The sequence below is a fragment of the Aedes albopictus genome, chromosome 2 (genome assembly GCF_035046485.1).
Source record: "Aedes albopictus strain Foshan chromosome 2, AalbF5, whole genome shotgun sequence".
Classification (NCBI taxonomy): Eukaryota; Metazoa; Arthropoda; class Insecta; order Diptera; family Culicidae; genus Aedes; species Aedes albopictus.
In genome coordinates, this window is record NC_085137.1 from 133,293,733 (window position 1) to 133,317,404 (window position 23,672).

The 23,672-nt window shown below is 37.6% G+C and overlaps 1 protein-coding gene across 14 annotated transcripts in view; it reads right to left on the reverse strand.

Moving 5' to 3' along the window:
- Positions 1–571: 571 nt before the first annotated feature.
- The window catches only part of LOC109417673 (polypeptide N-acetylgalactosaminyltransferase 5), a 452,742-nt gene continuing 429,641 nt past the window's right edge, over positions 572–23,672 (reverse strand). For all 14 annotated transcript variants that reach the window (XM_029853443.2, XM_029853438.2, XM_062850468.1 and 11 more), the window contains 3 exons: positions 22,959–23,098; positions 22,025–22,258; positions 572–1,543 (listed from right to left, as the gene is read on the reverse strand). In XM_029853443.2, coding sequence (XP_029709303.2) covers positions 1,367–1,543; positions 22,025–22,258; positions 22,959–23,098 — 551 coding nt within the window. In that variant the 3' untranslated portion in view covers positions 572–1,366. The remainder of the gene's footprint in view (positions 1,544–22,024; positions 22,259–22,958; positions 23,099–23,672) is intronic.

A 23,672-nucleotide genomic window follows, 5' to 3' on the forward strand; every position in this document is an offset into this window, starting at 1 on the left:
TTCACAAAAAATTGCAAGTTCTTCGATGAATCGACCACGAGACATCGTCCAAAGTTTCCGAATTCTGCTAATGATTTTTATTTTTCTTTTACTACGTGATATGCGTCAATTTCTTTTGTTTTTCGAGTTTCGGTCCTGGCGTCTTTTAGGTATGTGCCGTCGCCGGTGGTAACAGCGACAGACAATACAACAATGCAATGCAGGATCACGGAATTGGAGCTACTGAACTGAACTGTACTGAACACACACGCATACGTTACGTACGGCGATTATGTCCTGTGGCGTTACCGGAAGAGAGATTAGGAACATTTCCGCTTGTGCTAATTGGTAAAAATCGCCATTCTAGTGGACATTCCTGCACGCGTTTGCCGTTCAGTTATCTCTTAGATAGGGGAAAAATATTCTAGTGTGCTTTTCTTTTATAACGGTGCTTCATTTAATCGTTATTATTGAAAAAAAAAAAACATATTTTATCATACCTGCAAGACAGTACAAAAATAGCAAGCTTTGAAGAAGCAATTGTAAAAAAGTCCTTTTTTCTGTATTTTAAATTTTTTTCTGTATATGAATTTGCATTCTGAAGTTTGAAATGTACATAGAAGTATGGAATAGCAATACAAATTAACCGACAATTGATATATTTTTCATTGTAATAATGGTTAAAGAAGCACCGTTCTTACTCTCATTTATATGTACATTGCGATCTTTTCTGGCATTCTATCGCAGCTATGTGGACCCTTCTGTCGGGATGCTTGCATTACACATTACTCTGGATGGTTCTCCCTCTAGCAAATATTTCCATGTCTTTCGACATACCGTCCTGCACAAAAGTTCACTCACCCGGTCGTCTAGCAGAAGAAACAAAAAATCTAATAGTCACGTTCATTAATTGTGCCATCCCACCCACCTACTGCTGCTGCTGCTGTCGGTCGGCACTCATCGCGTTCACTCCAGGTTACACTCAGCCACGCGAACGAACACGGACGATGGAACAAACTTTTATAGCAATATCTCCTTAATTAATTCCTAAACTCAATCAATAGTAAAAATGTCTATAACTTGGCTTACTTCTCCTATACACTATCAAGAAGATACAAAATCGACTAAAATAACCGCAAAAAGGTTCATTCCCTATTGTATAGTAGTAGTCCTCGGACGACCGAAAATTGCGATGATATATCGGACCGAAAAAAAAATAAAAGGAATCACATTATCGCTGATGCGTGTTAGCCTTCAATCCCACACGATGACGACGACCTTGACGTGTCAATCCCTTCAATCCCATTACTGATGATGGCGATGCCACTGATGACAATGACAATGACGATGACTTGGTGGTGGAGGTTCCCTCGGGGCTTGGTCGGTTTTATCTGTCCACATCGTTGAGCCGGTGGTCGTGCTGTGCTTGCCACTTGAACTTGGACTGCATGAGCCACTGTTGGCCCTTGGTGTACTTGCATGGTCGTAGGAGCGGCGTGGACGGGTCGTCCTGCGTTGGCCGCGTCAGACAGTTCCCACTGTTGACGTGTTTGATAGTCTTGTCCTGGGGAAGAGAAGGTGTATGGGAATAATGGAGATTAAGAATTCAGTGATTTTTCAGGAACAAACGTTTCACCAGCCAATCAAGAGAAATCATAACTATCAACTTGAAGAAACACCATGCGTCTCCATCAATGTTATGCTCTCTTCCTTGGCGTGTGAGTTCACTCCCAATCAAAAGTTTGGGGTCAAAGAAACTTTGAACATGATTTAAATGATTTTTTTTTTCGAAAATATTTGTATGTAAACTTAGTTCAAAGTTGCCAAATTTTCTAAAAAAATGAATATAAACTTACGGCAGTGTCGGTGGAAATTGGATCGACCAAATGTTAAGATGAGAGCGGTAATATAACCCATTTCCTATTAGCTTTCATAACACCCGGTCAACACTCTTGTCCCGAAATTCGGGACAAAATACTAAGCTGATCCCTGCATCCCAGGTTTATTCATAACTTCAATTAAAAATTGGAATATTGTTTCTTTTACATCTGCATAGTTGGAGTACTAACTATTGGAGAAGTTTGATTTATGAACTAAGGATGACACTTGAAGATGGCTGGAGGGACATCCGATCCGCCCTGGGTAGTACCATCAGGGTACCAGATTCCGCTCATCTAAGGCCAGTTTTGCAGAAAAACATCATCTGTTAAATAACTAATAAGAGCCAGTTCGCGAGAGCCGCAACCCTTTCTTGTATCGATGTGCTCCGATTGAGCTGAAATTTTCAGGGTATGGTTTTCCATATAAAAGATGATATCTGGCCGATTTTCAGATTTTTCTGTTAGGGGGAAGTGGGGTAAAATAGCCCTCAAAGATTTCATATCTAAAAATAGGTAAAATCACTAAAACCGCAATAACTTCCGCAAAAGTTAACGGATTCAGCTGAAATTTTGCATGGACACTCTGCTCCTATGGCACTTCCATTTAAGCCAAGTGTTGGATATTCTTTGATATTTAATTTGAAGAAATAGGTTATTTTCATAATTTTTTTGACGATTTTCAGGGCGCCTGTTTTCGTACCAACAGAACTAGGATGAAAAACTGAGTACTACGTTTTGAAGGATTACCCAAGAGCTTTCATTTGATATGTGACCCAGATGCGCCAACTTAAAAATTTTCGAAAAAAAAATTTTCTCGGGGTATGCATTTTACCCCATATGTTTAGCTGTCTAAAGAAGTGTTGTCGCAAATTATGACATCGTTATTTAACTTTCAAGGGTTTTTCTTCAATATTAATTCAACAGAAAAATGATGACTAAGAAATGTAATTATTGGATATTTTTCATTTGGGGAAAGTAGGGTAAAACGGACTCAACCCCCTTCGAAATAACGTTGCTACGATGTTCTCTGATCGGACTTGAATTTTCAAAGTTCTTTATTCTACTCAAGAATAGATGCTTTATCACATATTATTATTTTTTTCTTAAGAGGATAACGGGGTAAAACAATTCTCAGAAAAAAATGTAAAAAATAATCACAATTTCAAAACCTACAAATGCTTTGGTAAAACTTGGCGAAATTTCATGAAATTAGAGCAAGTCTGACAACATTTCGACGTCGAGAAATGTCACAGATTAGCACGTGGTGTGTGATTCACCGGATTCTTTCTCGATATTTTTTTTTGACATGCATCTCCAGTTTAATTTTCTCTCTTTTTTTTCTCGTGAAAGTTGCAGCAGTGCACAATGGTCCACGAAAAAGATTTACGAGGAATTATGCATTCAGCGCCTTCAAATGATTTTTTGGACAAATATGGTCTTCTACAAAGTTGTTCCCAAAAATAAGGCCCTCTTTTCAATGTACATAAAAATTAAGGTGGTCCATATTTTCAAAGAAATAGGGAACCAAACTTTTTTATTTGAAAGAATAGCTGTATACATTCTTCAAGAAAGTTGTAGATCTATCAATTTTGAGCAAGTTTCCTGAAGACACTTTTCATGTAGCTTTGAAATTGACCGATCTAGAGATGTTTTTTTCTGAATAAGCTTAGGGTAGTTCAAGAAAAACCAGTTTTCTGGCGTTAACTTTTTCAGTTTCGGCTTTTCTTCAAAGTCGTCCAAGAAACACTTGTAGAGCATTTGAAGACGCGTCGTTTCATGTCTGACGCGCTGAAATGGTCTTTATCTCTTTTGGTTCAATAGTTACAGGTGTTTTTTCCTAAAAAATCATATATTTTTTTGAAAATGTGATATGACCGATTGGTGTGTGAAAAATGCTTGAAAAATGCCTATTTTTCTAGAAAATCATCAATATATTTTGAACGGAATGACGAAGCAACATTCCCAGCGCACGAAAATGTGCGTTATTTTTAAGTTCTAAAAATGGTTCTTAGACAACTTTGATGTGAAATTTGAAACAAAAGAGGTAAAGATAAAGGGTGACGCTAGAACAAATCGTTTTATTGCTTTATCTTTTTTGTTTAAAATTTCTCGCGTCGCGTAAGAACCACTTTTACAGCTTCCAAAAAAAGTGCATTTTCGTTCGCTGAGAATGTTGCTACGTCATTCCGTTCAAAAGTTATTGATGATTATCTCGAAAAATTAGGCACTTTTCAAGTATTTTTCACTTGAGTTACAAAAAAAACTCCCCTCTAATTTTTAGATATGTTTTATAACAACGTTTCTTCTTTTGAATGCGGGAAAAAGATAATTTTTATGATTGCCCCAACCCGTCATAACACCTTTTCAAAAACTATGCTCTACAAGTGTTTCTTGGGCAACTTTGATGTAAAATCTAAACTGAAACAGTTAACGCCAGAAATCCGATTTTTCTTGGACCACCCTAAGCTTATTAAAAAAATATCTCCTAGATCGGTCAATTTTAAAGCTACATATAAAGTGTCTTCAGGAAACTTGCTCAAAATTGATAGATCTACAACTTTCTCGAAGAATGTATACAGTTATTCTTTCAAATAAAAAAGTTTGGTTCCCTATTTCTTTGAAAATATGGACCACCCTTATTTTATGTACATTGAAATGAGGGCCTTATTTTTGGGAACAACTTTGTAGAAGACTATATTTGTCCAAAAAATCTTTTGAAGGCGCTGAATGCATAATTCCTCGTAAATCTTTTTCGTGGACCATTGTGCACTGCTGCAACTTTCACGAGAAAAAAGAGAGAAAATTAAACCGGAGATGCATGTCAAAAGAAAAATCGAGAAAGAATCCGGTGAATCACACACCACGTGCTAATCTGTGACATTTCTCGACGTCGAAATGTTGTCAGACTTGCTCATTTGAATAAGTAATAAAAATTAGGATTTTTTTTCTAATTTCATGAAATTTCGCCAAGTTTTACCAAAGCATTTGTAGGTTTTGAAATTTTGATTATTTTTTACATTTTTTTCTGAGAATTGCTTTACCCCGTTATCCTCTTAAGAAAAAAAAAATAATATGTGATAAAGCATCTATTTTTGAGTAGAATAAAGAACTCTGAAAATGCAAGTCCGATCAGAGAACATCGTAGCAACGTTATTTCGAAAGTAGGTTGAGTTAGATGCTGGGTCATTAGGCCGAAGGCCATTAGGCCGAAGGTCATTAGGCCGAAGGTCATTAGGCCGAATGGTCATTAGGCCGAATGGTCATTAGGCCGAATGGTCATTAGGCCGAATGGTCATTAGGCCGAATGGTCATCAGGACGAATTGAAAGTTAGCCGTTGTTTTTACCTTTTCCAACAATTTTTGCCAAAAACTAGTTTAACAATGAAACTAGAAAGAATAGCCTATGTTTTAAAGAAGGAAAAATTTATGAATGAATATCAGCAGTTTCAGCGCCAAAAACTATTTTAGCAATGATACTAGAAAGAACAGCCTATATTTAAAAGAAGGAAAAATTCATGGGTAAAATATCAGTAGATTCAGCATCTATAAAGTATCTTCGTGCCTGTCACACGATACACACATGCAAAATGGTCATTTGCAGAGGAAGCTCTCAGTTAATAACTGTGGAAGTGTTCATAGAACACTAAGCTGAGAAGCAGGCTATGTCTCAGTGGGGACGTAACCGCAAGAAGAAGACACAATGACCATTCGGCCTGAAGACCATTCGGCCTAATGACCATTCGGCCTAATGACCATTCGGCCTAATGACCATTCGGCCTAATGACCATTCGGCCTAATGACCATTCGGCCTAATGACCTTCGGCCTAATGACCTTCGGCCGAATGGCCTGACACCGTTGAGTTAGTCCGTTTTACCCTACTTTCCCCAAATGAAAAAAAATCCAATAATTACATTTCTTAGTCATCATTTTTCTGTTGAATTAATATTGAAGAAAAACCCTTGAAAGTTAAAAAACGATGTCATAATTCGCGACAAAAAGAAGTGTAGACAGCTAAAAATATGGGGTAAAATGTATACCCCGAGAAATTTTTTTTTTTTCGAAAATTTTTAAGTTGGCGCATCTGGGTCACATATCAAATGAAAGCTCTTGGGTAATCCTTCAAAACGTAGTACTCAGTTTTTCTTCCTAGTTCTGTTGGTACGAAAACAGGCGCCCTGAAAATCGTCGAAAAAAATATGAAAATAACCTATTTCTTCAAATTAAATATCAAAGAATATCCAACACTTGGCTTAAATGGAAGTGCCATAGGAGCAGAGTGTCCATGCAAAATTTCAGCTGAATCCGTTAACTTTTGCGGAAGTTATTGCGATTTTAGTGAATTTACCTATTTTTAGACATGAAATCTTTGAGGGCTATTTTACCCCACTTCCCCCTAACGGAAAAATCTGAAAATCGACCAGATATCATCTTTTATATGGAAAACCATACCCTGAAAATTTCAGCTCAATCGGAGCACATCGATTCCACTTCCTTTGGAAAGGGGGTCGCGGTTCTCGCGAACTGGCTCTTAAACCAATTTGTAATGTTTTTGCATTTTAAGTTAGTTTAATCTAAGTATAATCAGATACAAAACAAGACTTATGTAGAGCTTTTCATAAAAGTATGATTTTATTACAATTGAGGGGGTTAGAAGCAAAGGGGTGTAAGTGACAGAAACCCACTTTCAAGTAAATGAGGTTCAAAGTTGTTAACCAATTTTTCTTCCCATACAAAATGTATGGAGTTTCAAAATCAGCCAAATTTTCTCTGATTTATTGTAATTTTTCCAATCGTCGTAGAAACAATCTTAAAAAAGTTCCTGAAAGCTTGAAATCTGAAGAATTTTATGATATGCTCAGCTCAAAATCGACAAAATCCCTTTGATTCTGGGCCCCTCAATTTGTGTGAGACCAAAGTGGTCCTAATTCCGCTCACGGACAAATGAATGCCATCTTTTAAATAGACGTTTGCGGAAAAGTGAATTATTTTTGCAACTCTATGTTTTTACAATTATTTTTTACTATTCAGCGGGAGTGTATAATAGTGATCAAATACACTGTGTACTAAAATCGACAGTTTTTATGATTTTCACGTATTTTTTGCGTGAGCGGTTATTGGCACACATAAAATTTCCTACAGCTTTTTTGGGTCCAATAGCCGCTCAAAAAATTCTACTGTTTTGTTTTTAAAATTTATGTTATTTGGTAAATATTGCATAAAATGACTTTGCTTTCATATAATTTATATTGTCCAAGAATATCAGCGACGAAAAGGGGGTATTTATGCGGGAAAACTTGATTTTTGCAACAGTGAGCGGCTATTGGGTCATGAGTGGCTACTGGTACACTGACGGTACCTCGGCTACAGCACTAGGCTTCGCGACTCCGAATCACAGAAACGACTGGTACGACGGCGAACGTGAACAGTTGAAAAACGAGCAGAATGTAGCATGGGCGAGAATGCTGCAACACCGTACGAGAGCGAATGAGGCACGTTACAGACAGGCGCGGAATAGGCAGAACTCAGTCTTCCGGATGAAGATGCGCCAGCAGGACGAACGAGATCGCGAAGCGATGGAAGAGCTGTACCGCGCTAAGGACACACGAAAGTTCTACGAGAAGCTGAACCGCTCGCGCAGAGGCTTTGTGCCACAAGCCGACATGTGCCGAGATAATCACGGGAATATTCTCACGAGCGAGCGTGAGGTGGTCGAGAGATGGTGGCAGCATTACGATGAGCACCTTAATGGCGACGTTGCAGGTACCGAAGGTGGCGTGGTAACAGATCTAGGAGTATGTGCACAGGACGAAAGACTTTCAGCCCCTAACCTCCAAGAGATTGAAGAGGAGGCTGCCCGGTTGTAAAACAACAAAGCCGCTGAAGCAGATCAACTACCAAGCGAGCTTCTAAAATACGGTGGAAAAGCACTGATGAGCAGGGATGGGAACACTCACTTGCTGTTTTCTCAGCTGAGAAGCGTGCAATCAAAAAACGATGTATGGACGATGTGTTGCCTTGTGGTTTTATCTAAAAGTTAGAGTAGGGGTCGCACACGCATGTCAAAGTCGTGACAGAGCTGTGAAAGCGACTCTCCACGAGGTGAGTGTAATTTACATTCACCTCGTGGAGAGTTGCCTTCGCAGTTCCCTCACGACTTCGGTATACGTGTGCGACCCCTACTCTATTCGGCAAACTGTAAGACAAAACCATAAGGCAAAAGTCGTCCATACATCGTTTCTTTATTGCACGCTTCTGAGCTGAGAAAATAGCAAGTGAGTGTAACTCTTTGCAAGTGAGTGTTGCCATCCTTGCTGGTGAGAGCACTACACTGGGTCATTACCAAGATTTGGGAGGAGGAAGTATAACCGGAGGTATGGATGGAAGGTATCGTGTGTCCCATCTACAAAAAGGGCGACAAGTAGGATTGCGGGAACTACCGCGCGATTACACTACTGAACGCTGCCTACAAGATACTCTCTCAAGTTTTATGCCGCCGTCTATCACCGATTGCAAGAGAGTTCGTGGGGCAATATCAGGCTGGATTTATGGGTGAACGCGCTACAACGGACCAGATGTTCGCCATCCGCCAGGTGTTGCAGAAATGCCGCGAATACAACGTGCCCACACATCACTTGTTCATCGATTTCAAATCGGCGTATGATACAATCGGTCGAGAACAGCTATGGCAGATTATGCACGAATACGGATTCCCGGATAAACTGATACGATTGATCAAGGCGACGATGGATCGAGTGATGTGCGTAGTTCGAGTATCAGGGACACTCTCGAGTCGCTTCGAATCTCGCAGAGGGCTACGGCAAGGTGATGGTCTTTCGTGCTTGCTGTTCAACATTGCGTTAGAAGGTGTAATAAGGAGAGCGGGGATAAACACGAGAGGAACGATTTTTACGAAGTCCGTTCAGTTGCTTGGTTTCGCTGATGAAATTGATACTATAGCTCACAAATTTGAGACGATGGCGGAAACGTACATCCGACTAAAGAGTGAAGCCAGGCGAAACGGATTAGTCATTAATGTGTCGAAGACAAAGTACATGATGGCAAAGGGCTCCAGGGAGGAATCACCGCGCCCGCCACCCCGAATTCATATCAACGGTGAGGAAATCGAGGCGGTTGAAGAATTCGTGTACTTGGGCTCACTGGTGACCGCCGACAACGACACCAGCAGAGAAATTCAGAGGCGCATTGTGGCAGGAAATCGTGCTTACTTTGGACTCCGCAGAATTCTACGATCGAACAAAGTTCGCCGTAACACGAAGTTAACCATCTACAAAACGCTGATTAGACCGGTCGTCCTCTATGGGCACGAAACATGGACCCTACGTGCATAGGACCTTGGAGTTTTCGAACGGAAGGTGTTGCGTACCGTCTACGGCGGAGTGCAGATGGAAGACGGGACTTGGAGAAGGCGAATGAACCACGAGCTGCATCAGCTGCTAAGAGAACCAACCATCGTCCATACCACGAAAATCAGGACACGGTGTCAAAATTTTGATTATTATCGAGCTTTCATGTACCTCGGATTTTTCTTCATAGAATATTAGAATTTCGGCTATAATGTATAAATGCAAAATTTGAAAATATTCTATCGGGGAAAATTTGAGTTTTTGGCTATTTTTCATACTAAAAGTCAATAATTACTCTTTTAGCCCAAAAAACGTTCCATACAAATTGTATGGAAAAATTTTCGCCGATGAAATATTTTCTAGTTTTTCGATTATGAATATATAGCCCAAATAGGGTATGTGTGCCATCAGTAATCTCACGCTCCCATTTTCATCCTATACGAAAACAAGCGATTACGGCATCGATTGATTCCGTTCTTTGTGTTTACATGGGTGCTCACTTCTAACAAAAAATACAAAAATTAGAAACAAAACAAACAGCGCTCCAATCCCTTGTTTTTCGTAGGATGAAAATGGGAGCCACATGCTTAATAAGAGAACCAATACCCTACTAATCATTTTCGAAGAAAAATCCGAGGTACATGAATGTTCGATAATAACCGAAATTTTGACACCGTGCGGGAGGCTATGGTGGGCGGGTCACGTCATCAGGATGTCGGATAGCAACCCGACTAAAATGGTTCTCGAGAGTCATCCGACCGGTACAAGAAGACGTGGAGCGCAGCGAGCTAGGTGGGTCGACCAAGTGGAGGACGATCTGCGGACCCTACGCAGAGTGCGGAACTGGAGACAAACAGTCATGGACCGAGTGGAATGGAGACGGCTACTATGTACAGCAGAGGCCTTAGCCTGATCGGTAAGTAAGTAAGTAGAAGAATCCCTGGAGAAATCCTTGGGAATTCTAGGATAAACGTATTTAAGAATCACCAAAGGAAGCCTTGAAAATATCTATGAGGATTTTTAGGAGAAATCCTTGTAGGAATATTTTTGAAAATTCTGGGAATAGTCCTTGAAAGAATCCTTGGAAGAACTCTTGAAAATTCGTTCAAAGAAGCCTTTCTTGAGAGAATTTCTAGAGGACTTCGAGGGAGAATTCCTGGAGGAATCCTTGAAATAATTCATGGTGAAATTCTTTATGAAATCCCAAATACTCTTGGGGAAATTTCTAAAGAACTCCTAAAACAATTCTTAAAGAAAATTTTGGAGAAGGAGTGGACCTGGTGTGATTCTTTATGGCTCTACGTTCGCATTAGAACTTGGCCTGCATCTCTCTTCAACTTAGTGTTCTTAGAGCATTTCCACTGTTATTAATTGAAGGGCTTTCTTTGCCTGCCATTGCATGAATTTGCACATTGTGTGGCCAGTACAATGATACACTACGCCTAGGGAGACGAGAAAATTTTACCGACTGGAACGGGAATCGAACCCGCTGTCTCCGAATTGGCGATCCATAGCCTTAACCACTAGGCTAACTGGAGACCCCCTGGTGTGATGATTAAAGCACGTGACTTCACAATCTGACTCCCCTTCCTTCGGAAGGGGAGTGAAGCGTGGGTTTCGAGATGAACTAGCCTAGGGCTTAAAATTTCGGTAATACAGATGAAAAAAAAAACTGTGGAGAAGTTGCTTCAGTGCAGAGTTCTTCAGAAGAAGAATTCATATAGGATCTCTAAAGCACTCATTGGAGAAATTCCTTCTGCACCTATATAATCTTTGCACAAAATCGGAGGACACTATTTTCGAAGGGGATTTTGTAAAAAATCCTTCTCGTAGCTTAAAGAAATTCCAAAAGACAATTTTCAGTCAAATTATTGAAAAAAACTACTGGACTAATTCATAGAGAAATTCCTGAAAGAGTATTCTGAAATTCATTGAAGTTTCACCAGAACTCTATGGAGGATTTCTCGGAAGAATTCCTGGAGTCCTTTCTAGAGAAGCTGTTAGAGAAATACTGCGTGGACTTACTGGAGAAACTTTTCGAGGAATCCATAGAGAAATTTCTGGAGACATCTCAGCAGGCATTCCTGTAGGATTTCCGAGAGCTATATCTGAAGAAATCAGGAAAGGAATTATTGCGGAAACTTTTGGAATAACCCTGGAGGCATACACTCCAGCTTGTGACATAGTTGGGGGGGGGGGGGTGTGGCAGGCTCCGCTAAACCAAAGAAATACTGTCAAAATCGATGCTGCTTATCCAAATTAGGCATATTTACATGAAAAAAAAGAGGCATTTTGTTCAATTTTGAAGAGATTCACACCCCATTTACGTCACAAGTTGGTACCTATGCCTGGAGGAATTCACAAAGACACTTAAAGGGACTTCTGGGAGGAAGCCCAAGAGAAATTTCATGAAGGTATTTCTTCAACAATCTCTGCAGGAATTTCTAGAGAATCCTAACAGATGTTTCTGAAGGAGTTCCTAGAGAAATCAATGGAGAAATCCTCCTGGTCCAAGAACACCAGATGGTATTTTTCTACTTTTTTTGCTGAGATTACTCCAGAGGTTTCTCCGAGGATTCCACATACATATCCTTCCTTGGTTTCCTCCGAGGATACAATGATATGTATTGCCTTTTACTGGCATTTACCAGATTTGCAGGTATGCTAAAACATATTGGAAAAACATGTGTTTAGAAGGCACGGAATGTTTCTAATTGATAAATGAGTGATGAAATTTGTGAAAAAATCGCGTTTTGGTGGAATTCGAACCCACGACCCCGTATTCGCTAGACCGGCGCTACAGAACCAACCACAGAACATGTACCGATTCTGCGAAATAGAAAGCTAAACTGACTCCGAAGCCATGAACACTCCTTTTTTCACGAATCTATCCCTCTTTCGGCTTAGATGCCAATCCACAACACACTCGCGTTTGTGGTCAATATCTACAAGTGAGCGGGAATTGTTTTTATAAACGCATACTAAATTAGACACCAGCAAACAGACTGCTTGGTAGCTAGATATGCGGAATGCGAGAGTAAGTGACCAGATGATCAGAGCTCCAACGCGGGACATTAATTTGGAAATATGCATAGTAAGGTGAAATCATGATCTTTTTTTTTGATAACGAATACGTATCGATTTTTTTTATTCGTAGAATACGAAGCACTCATTTCTTCTACCAAGCATATCTTTCTGCGTTGTGAGCTTCGCAGAAGTGGGACAAACTCATAAACATTTTTTTACAGTCTTCAAAAGAAACCTGATAATTAAATCTAGCTGTCAAAAATGGTTTTAATATTTCAACTCACAATTGCTTTCAAAATTAAAATTAAGGTGGTTTAAACTTCGTACACAACTGAAACAAAAATCGTTTATTACAGCATATTTGCCAGACAAGCATGACGTGAACTCTACAATTTTTTGAGGTTATTATTACCCCCAAAGTGCCTAAAAATTTTAACCAATCTACATAGCTTCTGCTTGTCCAATTTTGTCATTTGCGTACTATTTCTATTATCGTACTATTAGCTCGAATGCTTCTCTGTCAACATTGATTAACTTATTGGATGAATTTAATTTACGAGCGTACTCGTTTGAACTGCCAGTCAATGAAGGTTTTGATATTTATCCATTTGAAAAAAAAAAATAACATAGTCAAAATAAATTTCCGATAAAAGTTTACTATACTGGGCTTGGAAAGATTTTAACTTCGGGCAACGATTTCCCTCCAGATGACTGTGCGCAGTGCGCAGTTACATAGTAATAAAAGTAGTTTTCTACCCTGAAGTTTGAACTTGAGACAGTTTCGTCTACTACTTTTGTAATTGTTTACTCTTGTCACTCTCTATTTTCTTCACAGTTCAATGATGCTGCCTGACTGTGCATAAAAATCAACCAAATACATATTCGATATTTTTCTTCAAAAATAAAAAAAAATGCTGGAACTGCTATCGCTCGATAAAAAAAAAGCTTTCAACTCACAGTGTTCGAAATCGATGATTTTGCGATCAAAATTAAATAACTTTTTTTAGGTTGGTTCTAGAGGTTTGGCGTGTTCTACAAAGTTTTTCTGCATGTTAAAAGGCGTCTTCTGATAAAATGTAATTAATGATTTATCCCCCTAGAAGTGAGATAAAATTTTTATTTTTTCAAAAAAAATTTTTACAGGTTTGATGTGTTCCGCAAAGTTGTAGCTCATAATAAAAGAAAAAACTTCGTAGAACATGTCAAAGCTCCACATCTTACGGTTTTCGAGATATGGAGCGTTTTGTGCGAAGTACCCCTAAAAGTAGTTTTTTCAGTGTAGCTTTAACAGATAAAATCCTACAGTTTTGTGACCTTCTACAAACTTGTTCGGGACGTCAAAATACACATTTCTTCCGAAGATGTTAAGTCATTATATCTTAAAACAAAAAAGTTATAGGCAAATTTATCATATTTTAAGGTGTACTTTCACCTTGACTAACTATCTCCGGCGCAAAATGGCGCAGATGGCTCAGTCGGTAGGTGAAAGATTAGACTTTTTACTATCTCTTGAGGGTGGAAACCCTCGTGGGCAATAGTGGGAAAGGTACTTTAAATACAAGGCAAAAACTTATTATTTTGCCTGTAATACAAGAAAAATAAATAAAAATTATAATTTAGAAGTCCACAGTAATTTTTACTGCATTGCGTAATTTCCGGAAATATTATACAACATTTTTGAACATTGTGATTACCAAACAGAATATTTTTTGATGATTTTGAATTCATATTGTTAACTATCAGATGGTCAGGCAATGTCTGATAAAGTTACTTTAAAATTAATTGTTTGAAGTTTTTTTCGAGGCAATATTGAAGTTATGTAGCGCTAGGAATAGGAAAGTGGAAATATTATACAGTTCAAGATGTGCATCAAAACACAGAGTGGATTTTTTTGGTTTTTTTTTCCATGTATTTATATTTGCTGTTGTTTGACTTTTCAACTTTGGACACAGTATCGGAAAATGTCAGGAGGAGCTTTGATTCGCCCGATAGCAGATTAACAGCTTTTTGGGTAATTCACGAGTTTCACTTCCAAACTGGGGAGCGATTGAAGTATATCAGATATAAATCAATAAAACACAGGGTGTGCCAAGAAATAATGCGAAAGTTTTTTTTTAACATTATTTTTAATCTATTGACGTTAACCAATTACATGTTTTGACGTACCATCTTGAGATACTTGTAATATTTTTCATGTTTTTAACAGTACTTTTCACAAACATCGGGTTGAAAATAGCACATTTGATAAAAAAGATTTGCTTTATTTTCATCAGAAAATCGTCAAAATGTGAATTGAAGAGTGCGAAATTACAACTACCTTAATTGTGTTTTTAAATTTTGGAAAATTTATTGATTTTTAAATTGTATACGAAAGAGCACCTTTTTCTGAGCCACTACATATATTTTTTTTTTCAGATTTTTAGAAATTTATTTCGGTTCTTGAAATCAACTTCAAAGAGATTTTTTGATCACATTTTGACAGCTGGGAAACTGCTTGACAGCTCCGCCCAGTACAAAATGCGACAAGGGGTGATTCAACAAAACACTCCCATACAAACTTGAAATTGATTTTTAAATAGGGTCCCGGGCACTTAAATTAATGAAAATTTGGATTTCGGCTCAGTTTGGCATGCAGATTCAGAATATGGAAGTGTCTCAACATCGCTAAAGGGAACGTCCATAAATGACGTCACGCAAAAAATGAGTTTTCAACTCCCCCCTACCCCTATGTCACACTTTTTGTATGGGAGCTCTGAAGTTTTTGTATGGGTTGTCACGCTTTGCTGAACCCCGCCTCCCCCCTCAAAGCGTGACGTCATTTATGGACGTTCCCAAAGAAGCCAATTATAACTGCGAAGGTATTTATCAAAACGCAACCATTATAGCCATTCAATTTAATGACTATTGGATAGGTAGTCAATCGTTTGAGCATATGTTGTGTCATAAGTTTGAAGAAATTCAATACTTTTATTTAGAACTAGCTTTAGTTATAACACTCGGATTATATCAATATTTTCTACTGATTTTTCAATTTTTACTGATAAAAACTCACTGTTTTATGCAAAAACGTTGAAAAGATTTTGCCGGAAGCAACCCAGTGCATCAAAAATTACTGCGGGCATATTAATTATTATTTTCTTTATTTATTTTTCTTGTATTACAGGCAAAATAATAAGTTTTTGCCTTGTATTTAAAGCACCTTTCCCACTATTGTCCACGAGGGTTTCCACCCTCAAGAAATAGTAAAAAGTCTAATTTTTCACCTACCGACTGAGCCATCTGCGCCATTTTGCGCCGGAGATAGTTAGTTAAGGTGAAAGTACACATTAAAATATGATAAATTTGCCTATAACTTTTTTGTTTTAAGATATAATGACTTAACATTTTCGGAAGAAATGTGTATTTTGACGTCCCGAACAAGTTTGTAGAAGGTCACAAAACTGTAGGATTTTATCTGTTAAAGCTACACTGAAAAAACTACTTTTAGGGGTACTTCTCACAAAACGCTCCATATCTCGAAAACCGTAAGATGTGGAGCTTTGACATGTTCTACGAAGTTTTTTCTCTTATTATGAGCTACAACTTTGCGGAACACATCAAACCTGTAAAATTTTTTTTTGAAAAAATAAAAATTTTATCTCACTTCTAGGGGGATTAATCATTAATTACATTTTATCAGAAGACGCCTTTTAACATGCAGAAAAACTTTGTAGAACACGCCAAACCTCTAGAACCAACCTAAAAAAAGTTATTTAATTTTGATCGCAAAATCATCGATTTCGAACACTGTGCAACTGTTCAAACTTTACTGTAACCCAGAATCTTCATGTACTTTCTCGCGAAAATCATTCAGTTTTTTAACTCTGATGTTGAAAGCTCCGTTGATATGTTTGATGTAATTTGTGCTTTGTACAAAACCGGTTTGACTATTTTGGCTTTGAAGTTACTGCAATATTTTGAATGCTTTTTTTCAAACGCGGGACATTTTTACGATTTGAGACGAACGCGGGACATATTTTGTCGCGGGACATTTGGTCAAAATGCGGGACTGTCCCGCGAAACGCGGGACGTCTGGTCACTTTAGAGTAAGTCTCGACTTCATAAAAATAATTCGCCCTCACTTGTAGTTATTGGGCACAAACCCGAGTGTGTCAATGGATTGGCATCTAAGTCGGAAAAGGTGTCTACTACGAGTAATCCAGAAATTCTCGTTGGAATTTCCTACAGAAATTTTAGTAAAAAATTCTGAAGAAATCCTTGTAGAAATCCTTAAAGAAATCGAAGCAGGTTTTTTGTAGGAATATCAGCTGTGATTGCATGAGGAATTCCAGCAATGATTTCTGAAAGATTTCTAGGTGCCCTTCAGAAATTTCTCCAAAATTCCTTCTGTGACTCATGTAGGGATTTCTCTAAGGATTCCTCTGGGAAATCATTCTATGGTTTCTAAAGTTGAGATACAAGCCCTGTCCCACTTAGGGCATTTTTTCAAAAAGAAGAACATAAGCAAAAGGAAATGTGTTTTATTCCAAAGAAAAACTTTGTAGAACACACAAAAATTACTCAAACTCTCTAAAAAAAGTTGTAACAAAAATCTATTTTGAGAACGTCTACAAAAAATGACACATATTTTTTTTTTTAAATTGAGCAAATTAGGTAGTTTATTCGGCAAATTTTCCAACAATACGTGAACTTGATGAAATAGTTAATTTCTACCGCACGTATAGGTGGATTAATCAGAAAGGTGAAACATTCCAAAATAAAGATTGATTGATTGATTGATTTGTCTTTATTTGAGAGACTTTCAGCCCTTGGCTGGTTCGTCTCTTCACCAAAATAAAGAGTTAATTATGTAAAATAACTTTGTTTAGGTGCTGGTCCTTCCATTTCTTTTCTGAGTGAACTGTATTAGGAGACAGTATGCATATGGGTCATTCCATATGAAGTGACCGAGAAAAAGTGGAAACGTGTTATCGACCATCACGGATTTTGACCAAATTTTGTTGGAATGTTTGTTCAAATGGAGGAAGAAAAAATCCAAATTTTGGTGCCGATCGGATCACCCCTCGGCCCGTGGCAGCACCCCTCGTCTTTTCCAATACAAGAAAAATCCAAGTTTTCCCTTCCTTTTCTTAATTTATAGCTTTGAAACTATAACATATACACATTTGTGACCTTCGGCTTTTTTGGAGAAAATTGTTGAAGGAATCCAGGAAAAATATTATTTTTTCGATACAGTGTTGCCAAACATGTTATTTTTCAATTTTAAAATTTAAAATCGATTTTTCGTCGAATGAGTATATTTTGATTTCAAAAATGTTGATTCCATCGTGTTTATCAGACATTTTCCAATCGAAAAAGCTTAACTCTCCGAGGTCTTTTTGGCCGTTCCAGAGATACAGTGTTTTTAAGCTTGAAAACCGTTTTTCTCTAATATTTATTTTATATATTCCAATTTACAAGTTTCGCTAAGAAAACATTATTCGATGCATTTTAAAGATGATTTGGGCTGATTTTGACCAAGGAGAATAGAAAACTATTTACAGTGTTGCCAGTTTATCAATTATGGATTTATTAGAATGGATAACAATAAATTGCAAAAGTTTAAAATTTATGAATTATAATCCTTATTTCAATTGCAATTCTACCTATGTTAACATTAAGGTTGACGAAAGTGTTGCCAGACATTTTAATTTTATCATAAAAATCTACATGAGAACTTTTGTATCAAATTAAATTATTAAGCAAGAATCATAAATTCATTTTCTACAATTTTATTACTATTGGCAACACTGAACCTTGATAGTTTTTGTTTGGTGTGCAACTTTTTATTCTTCGAACAAACCTTTAATAAGGGCATCGGTAAATTCAAACGTTCACTGAAATTTATTCATGGTTCAGAATTACGCTAATTGATTCCGACTGTTCTTGGTGTATTTTTAGGTTTTTTTAGCTTTTCAGCCCGATTGTGAGATCAAAAACAACCTTAAGTTCTCATACTCCAACGCATACGGATCGAAACGTCGGAGTATGAGAACATAAGGTTGTTTTTGATCTCACACTCGGACTGAAAAGCCAAAAAATCCTAAAAATAAGTTCAGAATTATGATATGATATGTTATGCCTTAGCGCACAAGTTGCTATTCATTTTTTTCTGTTTAGCCATTGTTTTGAACTTGTTACGGGGAAAGGAAAGTTCCCAAAAGTGAGTTCAGTTAACTCCATTAACTTGCATACAGGCAGAGTACTTAGAGTAGAAGTTCTTTTTACCCAACCACGAGTTCAAATTACTCAACTATCAATACTATGTCATTTACTCATCTTTGGCCAACCTTAATGTTGTTTAGGTATCTGGATAATTACACCTTGTATGCACTCCCGGGTTGCTATTCTTTTAAATGTGCCATCAAATCCTTCGCTTGGTCCTTTTTCACACACTAAGATTCTGATTTTCCAGCTCAGTAAAATTTTCGCTGAGTTCTGTAATTTTTTCATCTTTTTACTGAGTTTTCAACAGCAGATTTAACTCGGTACACTCGGTAATCAATATTTACCATTCATCAGTAACGATATTTACCGTTCATCTGTTATTTTTGACAGTTCATTTGCAGAACTCGTTAACTTATTTACAGAGTATTCAGCAAAAGGGATAACCGAGCATACCGAGTTAAATCTGCTGTTGAGAACTCAGTAAAAAGATGGGGAAAATACCGAGCTGATCTTAGTGTGCATGTGCGAAACAATGCAACTCTACGGGAACTCAAAAATGCTTCTCGTGAAACTTTTACATTTAAACTAACTTTTGAGCTCTTTTTGCATCCTCTCCGATTCGCTCTCTTTATTGTTGTCAAAAAAAAGAAGAACAAAACAATTTTGGAAATTCAATGCGGGAAGCCAAAAATGAGTAAGTGACATAGTATTGATAGTTGAGTAATTTGAACTGGCGGTTGGATAAAAAGAACTTCTACTCTAAGTACTCTGTCTGTATGCGAGTTAATGGAAATTGCCCATCTCAAGGTTGGGTAGATTGAATTCACTTTTGTGAACTTTTCTTTCCCCATACAAGTTCAAAACAATGCATAAACAGAAAAAAATGAATAGCAACTTGTACGCTAAGGCAAAACATGTCATCCAGAATCGTTTTTCATAATTCTGAACTTATTTTCAAGATTTTTTGGCTTTTCAGTCCGAGTGTGAGGTTAAAAACAACCTTATGTTCTCTTACTCCGACGTTTCGATCCGTATCGGATTTTTCTCAAGATCCGATACGAAGCGTTGGAGTATGAGAACTTATGGTTGTTTTTGATCTCACAATCGGACTGAAAAGCTAAAAAATCCTAAAAATACACCAAGAACAGTCGGAATCAATTAGCGTAATTCTGAACCATGAATGAATTTCAGTGAACATTTGAATTTACCACTGCCCTTATTAAAGGTTTGTTCGAAGAATAAAAAGTTGCACACCAAACAAAAACTATCAAGGTTCAATGTTGCCAATAGTAATAAAATTGTAAAAAAGGAATATGTGATTCTTGCTTGATAATTTGATTTGATACAAAAGTTCACATGTAGATTTTTACAATAGAATTAAAATGTCTGGCAACACTTTCGCCAACCTTAATGTTTACATATGTAGAATTTCAATTGAAATAAGGATTATAATACATAAATTTTAAACTTTAGCAATTTATTGTTATCCATTCTAATAAATCCATAATTGATAAACTGGCAACACTGTCATATTATTATTTTTACATAGTTTTCCATTCTCCTTGGTCTAAATCAGCCCAAATCATCTTTGAATTGCATCGAATAATGTTTTCTTAGCGAAACTTGTAAATTGGACTTATTTTATATATTAGAGAAAAACGGTTTTCAAGCTTAAAAACGCTGTATCTCTGGAACGGACAAAAAGACCTCGGGGAGTTAAGCTTTTTCGATTGGAAAATATCTGATAAACACGATGGAATCAATATGTTTGAAATCAAAATATACTCATTCGACGAAAATTCGATTTTAAATTTTGAAATTGAAAAATAACATGTTTGGCAACACTGTATCGAAAAAATAATATTTTTCCTGGATTCCTCCAACAATTTTCTTCAAAAAAGCCGAAGGTCACAAATGTGTATATGTTATAGTTTCAAAGCTAAAAATTAAGAAAAGGAAGGGAAAACTTGGATTTTTCTTGTATTGGCAAAGACGAGGGGTGCTGCCACGGGCCGAGGGGTGATCCGATCGGCACCAAAATTTGGATTTTTTCTTCCTCCATTTGAACAAACATTCCAACAAAATTTGGTCAAAATCCGTGATGGTCGATAACACGCGGTGTGTACACTTGGTGTGGAATGACCCATATGCAATGCTCCAGGTTTGGCTGAGACATTCAGTATCTCGATTTCCTCGGACGCGCAGATAATCATAATCCATTGCGGAGTTGTCCATTACACATTTCTTTTATTAGACAAATACTTATTTAAAAGCAAACTACATTTATTACAAACTAACAATTAAATATTTTGGATTGGTTTCACAGAACAAGTTGGCTCTTTCTAACCATTGCAGATGATAATTTTTACTAAATTTTTACTATTCGGTCGTATATACTACCATCTAGTTTCGTTTATAAGTTAATGCTTGAGGCCGCAAAAAATGAATAAAGGTTGTGAACCCCAAACTACAGTCAGGCTCGTCCGAAGATTACACACTTAATCTTAAAATTTGATCTAGGTAATCTGAAATAACGAACTCAATCGATAAAGCAAATTTTTCCTGGAATGTCGTTAAAAATTGACAGTTCATCCAAAATATGTCATTGAAATTAACGAAATTCAGTAATTTACATGAATTACTGAATCTCGGCAAGCTATTTTGTAATATCAATCGGCAATCGACTCAGTTTGCTGAGGTTCGGTAAACATCAACTGTCAAACACTTAGCAACACGCACTGTCTGAAATCGGGAGCCATCTTCGGAGAAAAAAAGGAAGGAAGCTGCTTCCATCGCTGGAATTACAACCTGGTAAGTAATGTAACTAAGTTCTTTTATTTACATACTAAATTGTGTATGCTGAAACTGGTGTTAAAACATATGTGTCACTTTTCTTGGTTTCTTTACAGTTTGTCTCTTTGTGAGAAGGGAAACGCCACACTGTCGGAATCCTGATTGTGTGCACCCCACCGCGCGGTTTGTTTGTCTCCAAATCGCTCCTTGCATTTCACGAAGATTCGCAGTGTACCGTTTATTAAAAAAGTCTGGATCAAGTATCTATAGTGCATTATGATCGTTTTTTCGGGAGAATAAAGAACATTAAAAATCATTCATAAAATTGAATTTGCTTTTCTTCTTCTTATTTACAATCCAGAAAGAAAATAATAATTTACTGAACTTCGGTATTACTGTGTGCCGAAATTCTCGGTAATATATTACCGAAGTGTTCGTCAAAGTTTGACAGCTGAGCTTCTCCTAGTTTGCAGTCCAGTCGGCAATTTGAACTTTTGCCGAGATTTTTACCGAGATCTCAGCTGTTGGATTCTCGGCCATTTTTTTCTGACCTCGGCGAAATAAATTAAGTGTGTATGTCCGGTGGTCGCATCCGTTAGTCCCTAAATGGTCCAAAACTGTTCATAAACAATGCTCGATGGTAGAGGAGTAAGTTTTATTGGATGTAGAGTAAATATAACGTCGAATCTAAATGGAAAATACGGTGTATACCGAAAAGTAGACAACTTGCAAAAATAAAACACTACTAAAAAGACCTAAGACTAAAAACTAACCTCTTCATCGTACACCCACTCCTGGTTGCCACCCATCCCGTGGCACCGGACCAGATTCACGGGCCCCAGCGCGTTCGACGCGTCCAGACAGTTATCGTCGGACATCACCTGGTGCCGCTTGGTGTAGGCAAACACCTGATTGCCACCGAGCCCGTGGCAGTAACTGCTGCCGATCTTCTCGTTCGACTTGCGTCCCATCGTGTCCAGGCAGTTGCCCGTTTCTACGTTTCGAATCTGCAAACGAGAGAATAAACAAGTGCACACCCAGCAGAGAGGTGTGGAATAATTTAGTGATTGTCGTCAGCGTGGGATGGGGATGGTGGATTATAGGATAGCTTGCCCGAGTATCATCCAATACCGAAACATGGTTTAGTTGAAATCCGGAATAAGTGGGACATTACAATCCATTACCATACAGAAAACAATACAAAAACAGTATAACCTATGGTTATGCAACATACAGTGTATTGTAAATGAACATTTTACAAAATAATGTATGCGTTATTAAGTATCATAACAATACAAAAATCGACTTTTCTCGAACAAATCTGAAACGCAAACCATATGTTTTTTTCCTGTTTTAAGGTACACCGGGGCAAGTTGAAACGGGTGGGGCAAGATGAAACACGAAGTTTTAAAATAGGTTTCAATACAATTTGGAAATTTAGCCTTCGCTAAAAGATGGTTTGAATCAAAAACTATGTGTTATGGCGATTGAACTGTTTAACATCATTAGAAAACATCATGTAACCCGCTGTTTCATCTTGCCCCACCCGTTTCAACTTGCCCCGGTGTACCTTATGTTGTTTGGATTTTTTGGAATATATTGCTGTATTATGGTTATGTATTGTATTTGTAGGGGATTTTTCTCTTCTCGTCTATAAATGTTCTTCCGGATTTTAACGGAACCATCCATACTTTACATTCTACATACCTCGCCCAGGAAGTAGTAATCCAGTGGCATTTGACTCTCCGGGTAGATGTTCTCCAGGTACCAGCGGAAGCTCTTGCACTTCAGTCGCTCGCGAAGCTCCTTCCGTTCGCTGACGTCGCCTGCGGAAGCCTTCCGAGCTCCTGTTATGTTTTTTTCGACAGTGTTTCGATTGGAAAATGGGAAATTGGAGCGCAGATAAACACCACCACACAAAGAAAAAAAAAACAAGAAAATAGCGTTATTTCTCAACAATTGATTCAAATAAATTTGGGTTGTCTTGGGATTTTTATGCTTGCTATTTTGGTTCTACATGAAGTGAAAGGATGAGTGTGTGTATAAACAGTATGAATACAAAAACACAATATTATATGCATGTCGACACGTTTGGCAAGCGCCGAGGAAGCGCAAACAAGGATGAAGGAAAAAGCAGGTTTTTGAAACGTACAAAACTGTTACAGGAATGGTAAAACGTCGCGCAAGCTGCAGTACAGTTATGATGATGATGACGCAGAGGAAGGGCAGACAGCAATAAAATATATGTATCGACAGTGTTTGCAATTGGGTTTACTACACTGCAGCAAAAGTAGCGTGGTCCTTAATCAGTCTGATAAAATGTGCAATCATGATACACATGATACAATACAGCAAACAATCAAACAACAAATTATGGTATGTATGACAACCAAAAACCAGGAGAACTTCGCAATATATTTG